The 19,496-nt window shown below is 34.0% G+C and overlaps 1 protein-coding gene across 2 annotated transcripts in view; it reads left to right on the top strand.

Moving 5' to 3' along the window:
• The first annotated feature begins 2,457 nt into the window (after positions 1 to 2,457).
• Positions 2,458 to 19,496, top strand: part of LOC117907499 (stromal processing peptidase, chloroplastic) — a 38,757-nt gene continuing 21,718 nt past the window's right edge. Inside the window, exons 1-16 of one of the 2 annotated variants that reach the window (XM_034821048.1) lie at positions 2,458 to 2,739; positions 3,722 to 3,959; positions 5,817 to 6,058; positions 7,684 to 7,882; positions 8,304 to 8,351; positions 8,605 to 8,712; positions 8,808 to 8,996; positions 9,203 to 9,502; positions 11,580 to 11,681; positions 12,264 to 12,398; positions 13,606 to 13,830; positions 15,627 to 15,830; positions 15,955 to 16,125; positions 17,761 to 17,910; positions 18,940 to 19,077; positions 19,260 to 19,487. In XM_034821048.1, the coding sequence (XP_034676939.1) occupies positions 2,537 to 2,739; positions 3,722 to 3,959; positions 5,817 to 6,058; positions 7,684 to 7,882; positions 8,304 to 8,351; positions 8,605 to 8,712; positions 8,808 to 8,996; positions 9,203 to 9,502; positions 11,580 to 11,681; positions 12,264 to 12,398; positions 13,606 to 13,830; positions 15,627 to 15,830; positions 15,955 to 16,125; positions 17,761 to 17,910; positions 18,940 to 19,077; positions 19,260 to 19,487 (2,880 nt within the window). In that variant the 5' untranslated portion in view covers positions 2,458 to 2,536. The remainder of the gene's footprint in view (positions 2,740 to 3,721; positions 3,960 to 5,816; positions 6,059 to 7,683; positions 7,883 to 8,303; positions 8,352 to 8,604; positions 8,713 to 8,807; positions 8,997 to 9,202; positions 9,503 to 11,579; positions 11,682 to 12,263; positions 12,399 to 13,605; positions 13,831 to 15,626; positions 15,831 to 15,954; positions 16,126 to 17,760; positions 17,911 to 18,939; positions 19,078 to 19,259; positions 19,488 to 19,496) is intronic. The other variant, XM_034821047.1, reaches the window with a different exon arrangement.

Below are 19,496 nucleotides of genomic sequence, written 5' to 3'. Positions count from 1 at the left end.
TTGATTATTACAAAACAAGATTGAAGATATTTAATTGATTAAATCAAGTGTTTTTAGGTTTATTTGTGAAAATTCAAAGAAAGTTCAAATAATTATGGAAAAAAGTGAATACCATAAAGGCTTTGGACTCATAAAGACTTTGAGTGTTCTAAAATAAATTGCAATATGATATTTGTTGGTGCACTTGAGTTTACATCATTTTGCATGCGTTCCAAGGTTTATTTTCATATTTTTATTTAGCTTAAAACAATCATTTTAATAAAAGAATTTGATGAATTATTGTTTTCGATTAAAACCTTTAGTTAATTTATTTTTAAACTAACTTGAAAAATGTTTTTACGTATGTTTGGCTAAGTTGTCGGAAGTTTTAGACCCAAAATCAAATTTTTTTAAACACTTTTCAATACAACCAATTAAGGCATCAAAAAACCAATTAAGACGATTAGATTCAACTAGTTGAGAGACACTTTGTGCACCTTTGACATTTAGTAGCTATGGTATAGCCATGACTAATCAAAAGACGGTCAAATCATTTGCTTAAATGATTAAGGCTTCGAGTTCTAGTGGTCATCTAACAAGTATTAAATGTTCAATAGATAGTGAATTGATTAAACCAGTTGTTCAAACGATTGAAACTTTTACGTGGCTTTTGGAATCTCATAACTAGAAACCTATAGATTGAAGTGTTTTATAATATTTACTAAACATAAAACAATTGCATTCAATTGAAAAACATTATTTTTCATATCCATAGCTCCTTTTGTAGTGCATCAATTTATTAACTTGCAAATCACTTAGTGCATCTATCCTAATCTTTTTATTGTTTTGTGAGTTAAACTTGGTACTAGGTTTAGAATCTTTAAATCATTCGTTATCTACTTATGGGAGAATTTATTCAGGTAGGTTAAACACTTTAAAAAATTATGAAAATCCATTGGAACTTTGAAATCCAAGTATAGAAAATTTGAAGGTATAAGGTATAAAGGTTTTGAAAATAGTAGAACTTTGATTCAATTAAGAGCCGAAGAAAAGTGGATTTAAGTGGCTTATCACACCTCTATTAAATAGTTTGCATTTTTTTTCCTCTCAATATCTCTTTATCATCATTAATTTGTTTCTTATCTCTTATTACTTTTGCATTTTAGTTTACTGTTTTGAAAAACTTTGAATCACCAAATTTGTCCTCTTTGGGGGTGATTTCCTTGATCTAATTAATGATTTTTCACGTTATATTTTATAAATTGTATTAAATAATTAAAAGAAATTTTATATAATATAAGAATTTATAATTACACCCACATGATCATTCTACACATCAATTCTATTCATACGTTCACTTTAAAACATTAATTTTATAGATCCATCATTCTAAAAAATGTTTAATATATTTAAAATATTATTTTCATTATTTGATTTCACACTTACCATTTACTTCTATCTTCTCCCATTTTTTTTTTCTCATACCTTTGTGCAAAATCCTTTTTTTTAGAGTTTGTTTGTTAAAAAAAGTATTAAAGATAAGCTCAAAACGAATTCCGATATATTTTTTATGTATATATTTGAATATAGACACTAATATTGTGATGCATCATAAGAGTATATTTCAGGGCTTGTGTTTTACGTAAAATTTGATAAAAATAAAATACAAAATAGTAGGGTTCAACCTTTTATATTTTTTACACTTTACTTATTCATATTTAAAACTCAACACTTTGTCCTCCAAATCTGTTAAAAAACCACATTTAAACCCCCTCTCCCCACAAACTTACTAAAAATGATAATATCATGTTAAGTTAAAAAATTTGGTTGAAATATAAAGAAAAACGCTTATTATTTAAGTTTAAAGTTATAATGTTTCACGATGATGCAAAAATCATGAATATAAATAAATATATCTTTAAAATAAAAATTTAAAATTGCTTGTTGTCATATTTGAAAGACATTTGAAAAGAATTACTTCAATCAATTATATTAGCATTTAAATCAAAGTGTGAAAAAGAATAATTTTTTTATAATTTAATGAAAGTTTTTAAATCAAGCGTTAAATGTTACACTTTAACAAATTTGAGAGGTAAATAGTTGAGTTTTGAATGTGAGTGTACAAAAGTATAAAACAAATTAAAGATTGAGATTGTAAAATATATTTAACCCCTATTAAAACCTTAAAGTTAAAAGTTTTGAAAAACACTTCCTTACTAAACCGTCAAAACTTAGTCTATGTATATACATGAGAAAAAAAAAAAAAAAAATATTGAATGATAAATAGAAACCGAAATCGAAGATATGTATCAAAATGGAAAGATCTGAGGATGCTCTGTCGTGACGTGGCAACGTGGTTCGATCTGACGCCACTCAGTTATCGTTGGGAGAGCCTATTCATTTGTTAAAAGGCAAAGTAGTATAAACGGGGAGTTTTCTTATTAGAAAAGTAAAATAAAAATAAAGCATAAAATCAAAAATCAAGAATCAAGAAGTAGAAGAGATTGAAAAGGGTGAAGGCAGAGAGGAGAGGAGTGGGGAGGAGAGAGGCATTTGAATGGCGGGCTCGGCGTCTGTGATGGGTTGCGTGGTAGTGGGTCCTCCTCAACCCCGATGGTCCAGCTTCAGAGAGGACTCTCGTCGGAGGACTCCAGCCTCTCGTCGCTCAAATCTCATCATCCTTCGCCCTTCTCCTTCTTCATGTTCACTCGCTTGCCCTACTTCCACTACTTTTCAATCCGTCATTTCTTCCCGACCTCCGTAATTTCTTCTTCTTTTTCTTGTTTTAGGGTTTCTTTTTCTTTGCTATATATATATTTTTAATCAAATTATTATCGCTTTAATCCGATTCCCTTTTGCATTGGAAGCCCTGTCAGTAACTAACAGGAGACTTCTTCCTTTTGAATTTTGCAATTATACATACAAGTATTGGTTATTGCATTCCCATCCCATTTAGGAAGTATTAAACAATTTAGGCTGGTGCTTCAGAGTCTGATTGCTTCAATTTTCTTTAATGGCGTCGGTTTGAAAATCATGGACTTGTCCCTTCAAACTGTCATATAATTCCCAAGTGATGATCAATCATCCGATGTAACTAACTGCTGGGGGTATATCTGCAGCCGTGTTCGCAGTGATCGATTCTGAACACATGTGTTTATTTATGTATATAATTGTTTTAACATTTAGGCAAATGCATTTGTGGATGGATGTGCTTCATTCTCTCAACTCTGGGAAGTAAAAAAAAATTCTCACAATTTGGTCCATTATCCCACTTTTTTTTTTCTCCATTTGAACTCTCATCAGGACTTTGAATTTTTTAGCAGTCCAGTGTTCTGATTTCCAGTTTCTATTTGAGCCATTTCCTGATGTCTTTTCTTCCTTGTATCAATGACATCTTACAAGTTTCAGCCTATGGAAAACCTCTGAATTAATCCTTTCATATAGGGAAACCCTATTTCAAGTGTTGTCTAATCGAAAGCTATTTCTTTGTATCAATGACATATTACAAGTTTCAACCTATGGACAACATCTGAATTAATCCTTTTATAGGCAAAATATCACAAGTGTTGTTTTATTTTATTCATGAGTTTTCCTGCTACCTCATTATGGTCTTTGGAATGCTAAGCATTTCTAGGGTAGTTTTTTTTTTGCTAATTTATGTTTGCGGTGCAAGGTTCGGAGTCATTGGAACCTCTTTTTTACTTTGTTTTTCTTTTTCTTTTTGGATTCTTCTGCATTAAAGGTGGCTACGTGAAGTTGGAAATGGAGGATCAAGATCTTTGAAGAAAAAGAGTAGTTATTGGAATCATTATACTTCCAATGAGCACGTGGTTGAAGCACCTTTATCAAAACAACATAAGTGCATCTCCTGCTTCCTTAACCATCCCCGAAGTTGTTCCAGTATTAAAAGATTTGTGCCAAGAGTCTTCTCTGATAAATCTACATTTCCTTTGTTGAAGCACACCCTTGACAATGTCTCTGTAAGTAAGCCCCTTCTATGGAATCTTGAAATCTTCGCCCAATTTTTACTCATATAATCATATGTTATCTCATTGATATTGGAATCATATGTTATGTCACTGATATTTGTATTGTGAATCTTCGTATGTTGCATGTCTTCCACATTGACCTCATATCATTTAGGCCTGATACGTAAACTTCTTTTTGGAACTCATGGATGCTGACAAAAGTAGGATTGCTTAGGAAGCAATTTGGGGGAGAGCTTTGACTTTGGATCAGTTAAAAAGAAGGGGATGGATTTTGGTGTATGGATGTTATCTTTGTAAAGTTGAGGAGGTTCTATGTTGTTAGATTTTGTGGATTAGTTAGGTTCCCCATAGGGTGTAGTTGCTTGTTTTTGTGCATTTGCCCCCTTCTAGCTTATGGTTGCTTTGTATACATCGTGTATACTTTCTATTTTTAATACAATCTCCTTTTATGTATCAAAAAAAATAGTTGAGGAGGAATCAACTGATCTTGTCCTTCTCCTTCATTATGCTAAAACGAGGATATTGTGGCACTTCTGGTTCTTCTTTTTTTTTTGGATGTCAAGTGGGTGTTTCCTTCTATCGTGGGAGAGACTTTATCAAGTTGTCATGGGACCTTTGTGGCAGAGAAATGTAGGAAGGTGACAAGGTATGGAGGGTTGCTACTCTGTGCTTTTTTTGGACCATTTAGAAGGGGAGGAATTGTTGAACATTGTCAATGTGGAATAAATGGATCAAGATTTCAAAACTCATTCTTGTGCTCTCTTTTGCTTTGGGCTAGGAAGTTTTTAGATGGAGCTCTATGTCTATATTAGAATTTGTTGATTGGTTGGACACTTTTTGATGGGAGCAAGGTGCTTTTTTATTTCTCTCTTCTATTCTTTTCTGTTTTGGCACCTTTGTATAGCCTCTATGGACATTGGTGTGCCAGGCACTATTAATATTATTCTTATTTGCCTATAAAAAAATTAGATTTATTCTGACAAAAAATGGAAATGGATGACTATAGTGGCCATTGTCTGCTAATACTCATGCTATTTTTGCATCATTCCATAAACAGACATATCAGCACTAAGGTTAGTCCTTTGTAGCTTCCTGTTGTGCTGTCAGGCAAACTATTTAAGGCACACTGAGAAAACCCAAAACTGGGTTCATCTTGTACAAAGTTATTGCTGGAACCATGTGGTATGGTTCAGCAACTACCCCGATCGAATTATTTGGTCCCACTCGCTTGACCATCATCCACGGCCATACCTACTCCGCCACCAGATCCTCTTCCTCCTAGGTACAAAGCCAATGCCTACTGCAAGTACCATCAGACAAATGAACTTATATGCATACACACATGTACATGGTAGACACCTGGGAATGTGGGTGTTTCTGTAATGATATTGTTGCTGGTCTTTGGGGTGGATGCAGTAGAAGGTGAAAGATTTCCTCCAGAAAACAGAAATTGCTTTATCTTCAACCAGATATAAATGGTTTCGGACCACTTTTTCATTATAGTCTCTCTCTCTCTCTTCCATATAAAGCACAAAATTAGTGCCTGTTTGATATGATTTATCTTATGTGAGGCCTTCTCTCTCTCTCTCTCTCTCTCTCTCTCTCTTCCATATAAAGCGCAAATTTAGTGCCTGTTTGATATGATTTATCTTATGTGAGGCCTTCAATTAATATGCTGGATACTTTTTTTTTTGTTAGCATCTGCAACAATGCAGATTGTAATCATCTGGGTTTTGTAGTCATTCTGAGGGATGCTTATAAGAAAACTTGCAATGGAACCTATTTTCCTCTCCTCACACTTGTTGGACAAATTCTCTTTGATTGACTATTACCTGCACTTCTTTTTAGGTGAAAAGAGTTCGTGTTCTGAATGCGACTGTGGGTCCAGATGAGCCACATGCAGCGAGTACAGCCTGGCCAGATGGCATTCTAGAAAAGCAAGGTCTGGATTTAGTGGATCCTGAAATAGGAAGAGCAGAATTAGAGGGATTTTTATGTTCTGAACTTCCATCTCACCCAAAACTTTATCGAGGACAATTGAAAAATGGATTGCGGTACCTTATTTTACCTAATAAAGTTCCACCAAACAGGTATTTTCATCCATAGCTTTCTTTTTTTCTGTTGTTTTCAAGGATGGAGCTAGTTTGTGAAATGTGGCATTTTTGCATTGAATTAATCATCCTTGCATTTATATTCATGTGCACATTTTGCTCTCCAAATCATAGGGTAGACTTCATGTTCAAAAAAGCAAGCTTACAATATGCAGATCCCTTTAAAAATAAATATATATGGGATCTTGTCTTCCTTGATTTTATGAATGTAGAAGCTTTCATAAGAGTTTAATCTTGTGTGAGAGAGAGATTTTTATTTTGAAGTGTCTATTAGGTTTTAAAATTTGTACATAGTTACAAATCTTTAAATATTATTGTTAGCATGGTTAAAATTACCTTTGGAACCCCATTTCGAAAAAGCTCATGAAACTGGTGCACAGGAATATAAATGATTCTAGGTGCCTCTTCTTCAAATGAACATTGTTCATTCTACATTGTGCACGTGTTTTGCATTCAGATGCATGTGGTTGAAGCTAAACAATTAAAGTTTGTCCAGTATTCAAACAGTCCTACCTTACAAGGGATCTGTTCACCTCATATACACTTGACCAAAGATTCTTGATCTCTCTTCTACTAGTGCAATCTAATTGAGAACACGTGTCTAAGGTTTGGAAAAGATATGCTCGCCCTCTCTCCTACACGTGTTCATAGTTCAAAAACTAGTTGACAACACACCTCTAAGATATGTTTAATTAGCCTTTGGATTTCAATTATTTTATAAATTTAATGAATTGGAGACAAAAATAAGCTAACTACCATGTCTGCCAATAGTGTCTTTTGGGACAATCATATGCGTGGTCTGATATCAAATAATCTTTTTTATTAATTTATTTGTATTTTATATATATATATATATTTCAATCAGAAACAACATTTTGGTTCATAGAAAACGAATAAAAACTTGGCGACTAAGGCCTCGATTAAGTAATAAAGGGTTGGGGTGAGGATATAGGGGGTTCCAGGTTCAAGTCCCAATAGGGACCCAAAAAAAAGTGATCTATAAAAACAGTACAAGAATGAGCTATCCTAAGGAGAAATCTATGATTATGTTGACTAAAGATGGAAAATTGTACTACAAGTAGAAGTACATAAAATATGTATTCCATGATGTATTATAAATCAAACACATGACTCAACACCACTTTCTTATGATATCAAGCAGTAAAACCTTAGAAGATCACTAGTTCAATATAGGAGAGCTTTTTCTTTTTCTTTTCTTTTTTAGTTTTTTTTTGGTTCTCAAATTTTTATTCATGTGAATCAGATGGACAAAAATTGGAAAATGTAAAATCTAGATCTAGGCAACTAGGCTACATTTCAAATCTAATCCAACATTTGGAGAAACCATTTCAATTAATTGATTGTGCTCATATGTACTCAAAATACAAACAGCACCCAGCCCCAATCAGCTGCCTTCCCCCCAAAAGATATGAATAAATAAATAAATAAATTAAAACAAAAGAAAAATAAAAATGAAAGGAATATCAACCATAGCTTCTACTTCAGCATAAAGTTTGGGAATGTGGGATCACATTTGCATCAACTTAATATTTTTAGGATTAAATCATGTTTTCTAATATATAAATATACGTCTTGAATTTTAGGTTTGAAGCACACATGGAAGTTCATGTGGGGTCAATTGATGAGGAAGATGATGAGCAAGGCATTGCACATATGATTGAACATGTTGCATTTCTTGGAAGTAAGAAGCGTGAGAAACTTCTTGGGACAGGGGCCCGGTCTAATGCTTATACAGATTTCCATCATACAGTGTTTCACATCCATTCACCAACTAGTACCAAGGTCTGTTCAATATTTGTCTTATGGCTCCTTGTTTAGACAGTGAACAATTGAGGCAACCTATTTTCCCTTTGTGCTGCAGTATAATTTTCTTTTATTATTTTTGGTCTTGATAATTGATATTCTTTTTTTAATCCTTGATAGAGCCAAGAAGGAAAAAAAGAGAAAAAAATTATTTACAATTACTACTTGCATCCATTTAAAACATTTTTTAGGTGTAACAGAATACAATTAAAATTTGAAATTCTCCTGTTCTCCATAGGAGACCGGCTGTGTGCATTTTAAGTTTGAGTTATGGGTGTGAATATGGATGTACATTTATGTGCTTCAAATGGATGTATATGGTTATGATTTAACTATTACCTTTATGCATGCTACCAATACATTATACATGTTTTGACAGTGTGTGGAATGACTTTCTTAGGACTCTGATGGAGATTTACTACCATTTGTACTCGATGCTTTGAATGAGGTATGGATAATGGAATTTTTGTATTCCTTTTATGTGACATGCACTGATTTAAGGAGAAATTTTCAATTCCTAGAACAACTTCAATATGCATATCATCTATAACTTGGTTCTCGTGCTATGTTAATGTGGATTTTATTCACTTTCTTTATTTAATTTAATTTAATTTTTTATTTTTTATATAAAAGAACATTTCTTAGCTTAACTATAATTGTCTGGTATGGCTAGCCAATAATGCTCCCTTTCATAAATTCAGATTGCTTTCCACCCAAAATTCCTTGCTTCTCGAGTGGAAAAAGAAAGGCGGGCAATACTTTCAGAACTACAGATGATGAACACAATAGAATACCGAGTTGACTGCCAGGTACTAGATATGTTAATGGATTTATATCATGTCAATATTTTCTTATTGTTGGCTAATATCATATTATATTTTGTTTGGTTCTCTTCTGAGCACAGTTATTACAACATTTGCATTCTGAAAACAAGCTCAGTAAAAGGTTTCCAATTGGACTAGAAGAGCAGATTAAGAAGTGGGATGCAGATAAAATCAGGAAATTCCATGAGCGTTGGTACTTCCCTGCAAATGCAACCTTATACATTGTGGGGGATATTGATAACATTTCAAAGACAGTTTACCAGATTGAAGTATGTTAGAAATCTGCTTAATTTCTCAAGTTTCTTTTTGATAGGCAAATGAAAAGAAATTTATAATAAGTGCCAAAATAAGTGCACCAAATTAATTTCTATTATTTGTATGCATTAGGAACTTCATAACTTCCTTGTAGTTGTAGGATTAGTTTTTCTATCATGAGGTGCTTTCATGAGTAATGTGCACTGTAAGTTTCATGCAGGCCATCTTTGGACAAACTGGAATGGAAAATGAAACAGCTGCAGCGCCTACTCCCAGTGCATTCGGTGCAATGGCTAGTTTTCTTGTTCCCAAACTCTCAGTTGGACTGGCTGGAAGTTTGTCTCATGATAGGTCACCGATTCCCGTAGATCAATCTAAATTTATTAAAAAGGAAAGACATGCGGTTCGTCCTCCTGTCAAGCACAATTGGTCTCTTCCTGGAAGCAATGAGGATATGAAGTCTCCGCAGATATTTCAGCATGAGTTGCTTCAGAATTTCTCAATTAATATGTTCTGCAAGGTAAGAATAGGGCCTATTGTGCTGTTTGGTTTATTTGTTTGTCATCTTGTATTTTTCAGTGCATCTATAGTGACCTGCCTTGTTTTGTTGCATTTCTAAATAATTCCTGGATATTTGGAAGTACATGGCTGCGTGTAAAGGCAAGAAAATAATCTGTTTTGTGGAACACTGAATACCAGCTGCTTTCACGTCGAAGGTGAAATGATAAAACTAGCTTTTTTGGAGAGGACCAAACATTTTTAGCAAACAAAGCCCTCTCTTCAAGGGCAACATGATGCCAGGGCTAAGAAAAAGGAAGAAAGAGGAGGAATATAGCAGTCATGAGAAGTCCTCCTTGTTTTCTTCCTTTTTTCAGTTTGTAACACACCCTAATAGCCACTTCCTCTTCTGAACCCTTAATAGTCTTTATCTTTGCTAAATTAAAAGTTTTCTACCCCTTCAATTTGCTTTGTTGATGTCTTGGAGGTGCCTTATTTATTTATTTATTTTTAATTTATATTGCTTAATTAAGGCTCTATTTTTTATGGTTTTTGAGAATGCTTCTTGAAAGTTCTTTTTCTTTTTGAGGGGGATGCAATCAACCACCATGACTCTACCTTGAATAACGAGTTTAACTCTTCATAGATTTGAGAATGTATGGAAGAATAATGGCAATATCAATTCAAGGCATGTGTATTTTTCAACTTTGTAAGACGTATTTATATAGTGAAAACCCTAATGGGTCAGGTTCGATAGTGGGATTTCTTATTCACGAAATTCCAAAATTAAAAATAAAAACCCAAAAAATCACCCTGATCACTTAAGAGCTTGCAAGGGGTGCTTGAGCACTCCTTTGGTATTTTCACTTTGTGGCCCTTTTCCAGATTGCTTCTGTAAAAAATCAAATCATACCTATTTTCTTGCCATTTTTCATACCAACCTCACTAAATCATACTTACCTGAATGATCACCTGTCTGAATTTATTACTTTGAGTCTTCAATGGCAAGTGTAATCCCAAGGAAGTACGTATAGGGAATCTAGTTATGTTTGGAACAAAATTGTCAATCTAAACTAGCTAATCTAGCTTGCAAACAACTATCTTCACCTAGATTAATCTAGAAAGGATGGGGAGAGGCGACTAGGTTTTTTAACTTCTAGGTGATTTTGTAGATAGGGTGGGATCTAGATGAGAGAGGGAGTAGTTTTTTGTGTTTTTTCTTCCTCTAGGCTATTCCTTTTGATATTCTTTGTATGTGACTTGTGTACTTGGGTGTATAGTTTTTAATTTTTTTTTAAAAACTTGTTGGGTTCTCTAAAATTGTTTAGACCAGATTCAAACCCTAGCTATATCTTCCTATTCAAGTTCAATCCCAGTGAAAGTAACAACAGAAATGCTAAGTAAATAAGAGATCATACATGTGACATACATGGAAACCCCAAATAATCTGTATCTTGGAGGGGAATTAGAGGATTTCTCTGTAGTAAGACTCAAATCCACTAGATATAAGAAGGTAGTTTTACAGGATTAGTGAACTCTCATCTAATCCACGTTCATGGGCTTTTTTTTCACGAATCCACCCTTTACACTGAATCCTCATAACACTGGCCTATTCCAATTGATGTCTCAATGGAAGCTGAAATATAGATAATACTCGTTTTTCCATATGTCAAGAATAGTCTCTAAAGCAAACTTATCATTCTATGTGGTGTCTGGAATAAAATTACTTGAATTTGCGTGCTGGAACTTTATGCAACTCTTTCTGGTGATCAGTCTGCATTGAATGGTGAAGATATACTGCTCAGGAGTTACAGCTATTTCATTTGAACAGAATTGCCATCAATTACTAATTTTGGACTAACAAAATCCTAATGCTTTTCATATTTTTTTTACAGTACTAATAATTTTTGTAGATCATTAAAAATGGACAAGAAATGAACTCACATGCACACAGATATATGTATATGGGTATATTTATGCATGTGTATGAACAGATCTTCTGTATGCATGTGTACTTGTTTCTTTATTTCTTGGTGATCTGTCTTTTATATATATAGACCTATGGAAGTGGATTAGATTAATTGGGATTATTGCTGCAGATTCCTGTCAACAAGGTTCAGACATATGGTGACTTGCGAAATGTTCTGATGAAGAGAATATTCCTTTCCGCTTTGCATTTCCGGATTAATACAAGATACAAGGTGCTTCCTCTTTTTGTGACTTGGTTTAACTCCATCTCCTTCAAATTGTCTGAGATTGTTCCTGGCTCTTAGCATATAATTTAATGATTAAAACTATAATTGTATGCTGGCTTGCACTTATGTGAAATTTGAGTTTGTGTTTCCATTGATTGCTTCTTGGCTTGCTCAATGGTTTCATTATTTTGCCTTCTTTATATGAATTTACTGTCATTTATGATTTGCCCACTTGTTTATGAATTTAACCATATTTAATAATTGATAACCATTTCTCTCTATGAGCTTTGCTTTTTATTTCCCATTATCTCTGTTCCATATGATTAGCTGATTTGTCATTGGCACTACTAGCTTCCATATAGATATGGTGACCAATAATATCACCAAACAGATTCCTGATCTTCGTAATGCCATTTATAACATTTATAATATTTTCTGGATACTTATCATCCCACTGGTGGCATCTACCACAAATATTGGATTTCCCTCAATGTCATCTATGGTCTTTTGTTTATTGTATGATGATCATGATATAATATTATTATATTCTCCTAAAAAACTGTTAGCTTACTGATTAAAAAATTTCAGAGTTCCAATCCTCCATTCACCTCAATTGAGTTGGATCATAGTGATTCTGGAAGGGAAGGATGCACTGTCACTACTCTTACAGTAACTGCAGAACCCAAGAACTGGCAAAGTGCAATTAAAGTTGCTGTTCAAGAGGTTTGTACTTTTGTCTGTTCCCACTCTTTGTTAACACTATAGTTGCTTGCTTCTTCAATCAGATTATTTGTTTGTAATCCCTTCATTTCTCTATTATCACTTTGACCATCTGACTTTGCATTGTTACTATTGAATAGGTCCCCATCTAGGATACTAGTTGCTTCAAGTAGGTGTTTCTTTGAGAAGCTGTGTAGGTGATGCGTTGCTAATATACTATTCAAATTGCAGAAAATCAGGCGCTGTTTGGTATCTTTTTTTCAAAAACAGTTCTAAAAAACAGTTTTTGAAAATTGTTTTTAAAAATCGTTCTTTGATGGTTTTTAGAACAAATGTCTGTTTGGAAACTTGAAATGTTTTTAACTTGTTTTCTATGTTTTTAAATAAGTTTTAAAAATAACTTTTATATATAATGTTTTATTTTAATTATTCTTCATATTTGTGTAATTATTTTTTAAAACAACTCTAAGAAAACAAGTAAAAACAATTAAGGCATTGTTTGGTAATTGATTTTAAAAATAGTTCTAAAAAATAGTTTTTGAGAACAGTTTTATAATGTTTTGTACAATAAATGTCTGTTTGGAAACTTGAAATGTTTTTAATTTGTGTTCTATGTTTTTAAATATGTTTTAAAAATTAACTTTTATATGTTGTGATTTATTTTTAATCATTTTCCAAAGTCGTATAATTATTTTTTGAAACAATCCTAAGAAAATAAGTGAAAACAATTGAAAATAACTTAAAGATGTTATCTGAAAACATCACGTTTTCTGTTTTTAAGAATAGGAATTTCTCATTCGTAATGTCAAACTCTCCACACCCTCAAAACATCTTATGTTCTGTTCTTTCAATAGAGACCACAACAAGCAAAGAGGAGACAACTTCCAAAATTTCATCTGTTTTCCCCACAAAACGCAAGCCTTTGTACAATGAATTATATATGATTTGTTGACTCCTCAGCCTCCTTACAAAGGAAGTACAATGTTGTGGACTCTTCAAAATATCACCGTTACCTCAACTTTGTCCAAAAGAACTTCTGTACTGCAAACCTCCTCTCCTTTGTTTTGTTTTAGCATATAACCAAAAGCACTGTAAAGCAATTTGACTGTCAAAAAGGATGTATTGAGGTCTCAGTTCTGTGCAAATGAGGATGATCTGGTTTGTCGGCATCTTTCTGTTTCTAGTATCTAATATGTTTTGTCTTTTGCAGGTTCGAAGGCTTAAAGAGTTTGGTGTCACAAAAGGTGAATTAGCTCGCTATTTGGACGCTCTACTAAAAGATAGTGAACAGTTGGCGGCCATGATTGATAATGTGTCATCAGTGGATAATTTGGACTTTATTATGGAGAGTGATGCACTGGGCCACATGGTGATGGATCAGAGACAGGGACATGAGAGTTTGGTTGCTGTTGCTGGAACAGTTACCCTTGAAGAAGTAATTTCACTCTTTTTTTTTTTTGATAGACAAAGACAAAGCAAATTAAAAAACACCAAAACAGGGGGTGCACCCTACGTATACAACAATATACAAAAAGAGCCAAAACAAGGTTGCAAAAGAAAGTAAAAACCTAGAGAGATATATGGCTAGCCACCATGCCAATCACCCAAAAAATTCAGAAAAGTGGGAAAGTCTAATCCAAAAATTGTTGAGATCACTCTAGAAGTGAATGGAAAAAGAGGTCCTCAAACTTTGGTCTGACAACTCTTCATCTTGGAATGTTTTTTGATTTCGCTCTCCCCTAATACACCAAAAAGGACAAATAGGCGCCAATCTCCAAACTGCTCTGCTTTTTTTCCCTAGCCCCTTAACTTTCCATTCCTGAAGAAGATTTCTCACTGAAGCCGAGAACACCCGCGCCAGTCCAGAAGATGATTGCAGCAAAGTCCAAAGCTCCCTTGTCTTACCACAATGAATCAGGTTGTGGTCCTCCGATTCTTTGCTGTCTTTACAAAGGCTGCACCTATTGACCATGGAACAACCCCTCTTCATTAACATGTTAATTGTTAAAATTTTTCCCAAACTGCTTCCTAAGCAAAAAAACGAGTTCTAAGAGGGGCATACGAACCCCAAATCTCTTTGGATGGGAATAAAAAGCTATTCTCAGCCCTTAGAGACCTATAATATGATTTGACATTAAACTTTCCCCTCCCATTGTTCTTCCATACTAAGGCATCCTCTCCTTCTCGAACCTTTACCGCAGAAAAATGTTCCAAAAAATGAGTCACCTCCTCTAGTTCCCAAGCTTGGAAGGATCTTCTAAAGTGCACCTCCCAACATCTGCTTCCACCTTCTTGCCTTCCCCAAAGGTCAGCCACTGAAGTAGTGGGCTGCAATTATGAACAGCGTAGGAAAAAGATCCTTCAGCTTAGAATCCCCAACCCAAATGTCCCACCAAAATCTTGTGTGTCTACCGTTTCCAATACGGATACTAGTTCTAAGAAGGAAATCCTCCCATCCTTTTCTAATGTCTTTCCAAAGGCCCATCCCATAAGAATCCCTCACCTCTCTAGTGGTCCAGCCCCCTTCCACCTCTCCAAATTTTCCAACAATGACTTTCCTCCAAAAATCTCCCTTTCTAGGGGAAATCTCTAAAGTCATTTTCCTAGCAAAAGCTTGATTGAATCTCCAAAGAAGTAATTTCACTCATAAAGATCGTATATTAAAATTTTGTCTTTTTTGATAGGCAAACAACAAATATATTAAAAGCACCTAACAAAAGGGCACACAAAAGGATATATGGCATATACAAAGGCATCAAAACACCAAACAAAACAGAGAGAGACACAAAAAGAACTCCCTCTCCCTATTGGCACTGCCATGCTGCTATGATTACTTAAATTTGGGATTTATAGTGTTCTTGAGATCATCATGCTGGGAACTTTGTGTCTCAGACATGAATGCTTGTGGGCTGGTGTCCTTGTTACACTCTAATATAGATGCTTAATCGGGTGGTCAAATTCAAAAAAGGCAAAAATGCAAGATCCACAATTCGCAAAATTTATCACTACCCAATCCTTGACATCTTCTTACTTATCTGCGGATAATGTAAGAAAGAAAAAATCTTTGGGAAGTTTTGAATTGTAGTTTTCATTCTGGTGACTAATAATGTATTATTACTAGTACCAAGGATCATGCCAGATTCGGTTTATTCAGTTTCTTGGCTGTTAATCTGCATGTAAATCTTGCCTTTTAACATTTATAGTGTAATATTTGTTATGTCTTGGGTTTAGGTCAATTCTACTGGTGCTAAGGTGCTAGAATTCATCTCTGATTTTGGAAAACCTACTGCACCTCTTCCTGCTGCTATTGTCGCCTGTGTTCCAACAAAAGTGCATGTTGAGGGTATTGGTGAAATCGAGTTCAAGATATCTCCAATTGAGATCACAGATGCCATAAAAGCAGGTTTGGAGGAACCCATTGAGGCTGAGCCAGAGGTATCTTTCTGTAGAAACTGAGCTTGCTTACCACTTTGACCTTCCATTGCCATGACATTCTGGGGAAAACAACAAGTGAAGACTCTTTTCCTTACTGCATCATTTGTTTTGTTTAATTTTGCAGCTTGAGGTGCCAAAAGAACTGATATCTTCATCACAGCTACAGAAATTAAGGGTAGAGCGAAGTCCGTCTTTTATTCCTCTATCTCCAGAAGTAAATGTCACAAAAGTGTATGACAAGGAAACAGGAATCACTCAGCTCCGTCTTTCAAATGGAATTCCTGTAAACTACAAGGTATGCCTGGTATTAAAATTGCTTCAGGGGAATTATAGGGAAATTAATCTTCTACTTTTAGTAATTATAAGATATATGATTCATTTTTTATTTATTTTTATATGTATACTTGTATGCTTTGTGGTTTTTTGCCCTTTAATATATTTTGTGCTCATTTATCAAAAAAAAAAAAAATGATTCATTTTTTTATATGTATGCTGATACACAGATGTTTTCCAAACATTTTGTATAAATGACACCTTTACATAGGACCAATGTTTTAAAAACCGGACCGGACTGTCTGACCGGTCCAACGGTCGATTGGTCACCGTTCCGGTTCGATCCGGTCATTTGGACCGGATTAGGATCGAACCGGGGTTGAACCGTTTGAACCGGCGGTCCAACCCATAAATCGGACGAACCGGCCAGTTCAAATGATTTAAATTTTTTTTTTTTAAAACATGACGCCGTTTTGGAGTCTTACAAAATGAAAATATTACCCTCTCATTGTAAGCATGGAAGGAAGGATTCCATAGAATTTAAATGGTTTTTACTAAAGCACATGTTGGGCCTGTCTTATGACACAACCCACATACCCACTCCAATTACTGTGGGCTGAGTCTTGAGCCCACAAGACTATGTAATGCCTTTGCTGAGGATGGCTTTTATAGGAGTCATTTGACTCCTTATTCCTCTCATTTTCCGATGTGGGATTGCTAAATATCAACGAAAAAAAACATAAAAAATCACCACCAAGAGGGTTTGAACCTTGGACCACCCTGTACTGTAGTCTACCTAGGACACCACTCGACTACATGCATTTTGTTATCTAATATGCCAAACAAAACAATATATATTAGATTTTAAATTTTTTTATAATATTAAATAAAAATAATATAATATTTTTAAAAATTATGAAATTAGTTGAAATTTTCATTTTTTTATATATTCACATTTAAATATTATACATATTTCATTTAATAAAATTTAAAATATTAATATGATTTAATTTGATAATATCAAAGATATAAAATAATATTATTGATGTTTAATTTATTCATATATATTTTAAAATTTTTATAATTATTTTTAATTTTAATAATATATAAATTATATATTTATGACGTCACTGGTTCGATAGCGGTTCGACCAATGAACCGTGAACCAGTAACTTTTCCGGTTCGATCACCGGTCCGGTTCTGAAAACATTGCATAGGACTTTAATTATTGTCTTTTTGAACATTTTTTTTTGCTAGATATGTTATCCCATTTTTACCTATTTTTTCATGATAAAATTTTCATTTTCGTATCATTTTTAGAAGAGGAGAGAAAAATCACAGTTGATTCAGAGGTGTGGTTTTCCAGATAACCTAATGCATTTGTACCTTCATTACTTTTTAAATTTCAAATCAATTTAAGGATATATTTATGATTTCCATTGATGATTCATGAGACATAATATGACTTATTTTGGAATCATTTCATCAGTGTTTGTATTGATCAAATTCACTATAAAAGAATATGATTGGTTTAGATCATATACTTTCTTCTCTATTATGTGCATATGTTGATGGGAACATGTGCATGGATGATAACTAGTGTCTTTAACCATGCCCATAGACTTAACTTTTATCTTTATTAATGAAATATTAAAAGATATCAAGAAATGAAGCTCGAGGGGGTGTAATGCGGCTTATAGTTGGTGGTGGCCGAGCGGCAGAAAGCTTTGAGTCAAGGGGGGCTGTTGTTGTAGGTGTTCGGACCCTTAGTGAGGGCGGTCGTGTTGGCAACTTTTCCAGAGAGCAGGTACCATAATTTTGTACTCTTTTGTTGATCTACTGTTATTTGATTATTATTTTTTCTATTACTATATAAAGTTTTCTTTGATACTTCTTTTTTAAAACTTAAATACAGCCCTTTAGCATGCGAGACTAGAAATTTTTTTTTTGGTTTTGGTTTTTTTTTTTGATGCAGCACACAATCATCATTAGTTTCTATTTTTAGCTTCCGACATCGTTGGTTTATATTTTAGATTAGTTTCTATTTCCATTAATTTCTATTTTTAGTTTCCTACATCATTAGTTTCTATTTTAGATTAGTTTTTATTTCCTACATCATTAGTTTCTATTTTAGGTTAGTTTCTATTTTCTACATTTTTAGTTTCTATTGTAGGTTCATCATTAGTTTCCTATTTCTTTCCTAGTTTTCCTAGTTTCCCTAGTTTCCAATTGCCTTGGTTTCCTATTTCTAGTTTCCTATTTCAGTTATTTACTTTATTTTTGCATTACAAACATTATTTAAAGGCTCATTGTAATTGTTAGAGAAGAGTTCAATATAAATTTCAGAATTATTCCCCAATTTTCAGATCGTATTGTGATCTTGTGTTTGTTATTGAGTATTTCTTTTGTTTCGTTTTGAAACAAACCTTCCGCTGCACCATTTTTTTTTTTGAGATTTTTCATTATCTAGGGAAGATCCTGGATGTTGCTGCATTTTGTCTGGTTAGTAATCTCTAAAATGCTATAAATGTATTGTGAACTAACATGTTGAAACCCTTTCATCTTCTTCTATAGGTCACCTAAAGTTGTGCTATTTACATTACTTTTTCCTTGCCTATTTCTGATAACAAAAATAACCTTATTCTTCCCTTCATGGGAACTCTTCATATTAGCCCTCTGCCATGCCAAAAAGCACACCACCCCCCAACACACAACACCGCCACCCTTTCCTCCCCCCTCTGCCAACCACACACACACACACACACACAAAGAAAAAAAGAAAGATAATAAAAAAAGAAAAAGTGATTGTCTCACTTATGTCAGTATGCTCCTCCAGGTTGAACTTTTCTGTGTGAATCACCTGATAAATTGCTCTTTGGAGTCCACTGAAGAATTTATTTGTATGGAATTCCGTTTTACTCTAAGAGACAACGGGATGCGTGCAGCTTTCCAGCTACTCCATATGGTGCTTGAGGTAATTTGATCCTTAATGGTTTGATATTGGTCAATCTCTAAATGGGGTTTGGAATTTTCCTTTTATAATTGATCAACATGGTTAGCAAATGTAATTGCAATGGGCCATCTTACATATGCCCTTCTTTTGCTAAAAATATGCTGCTACTTTTTTGTTCCATGATTATGCTTGTTGGTGTGCAGCATAGTGTATGGCTGGATGATGCATTTGATAGAGCAAGGCAATTATATTTGTCATATTACCGGTCCATTCCCAAAAGCTTAGAACGATCCACGGCTCACAAGCTCATGTTGGCAATGTTGAATGGAGATGAGCGATTTGTTGAACCTAGTCCAAAATCATTACAGAATCTGACATTGCAGTCAGTAAAGGATGCAGTGATGAATCAGTTTGTTGGTGATAACATGGAGGTGCTTAAT

The sequence above is a fragment of the Vitis riparia genome, chromosome 18, assembly GCF_004353265.1.
Source record: "Vitis riparia cultivar Riparia Gloire de Montpellier isolate 1030 chromosome 18, EGFV_Vit.rip_1.0, whole genome shotgun sequence".
Classification (NCBI taxonomy): domain Eukaryota; kingdom Viridiplantae; phylum Streptophyta; class Magnoliopsida; order Vitales; family Vitaceae; genus Vitis; species Vitis riparia.
The sequence above is the reverse complement of the archived record's forward strand: the minus strand, read 5'-3'. Positions and strand labels throughout refer to the sequence as shown.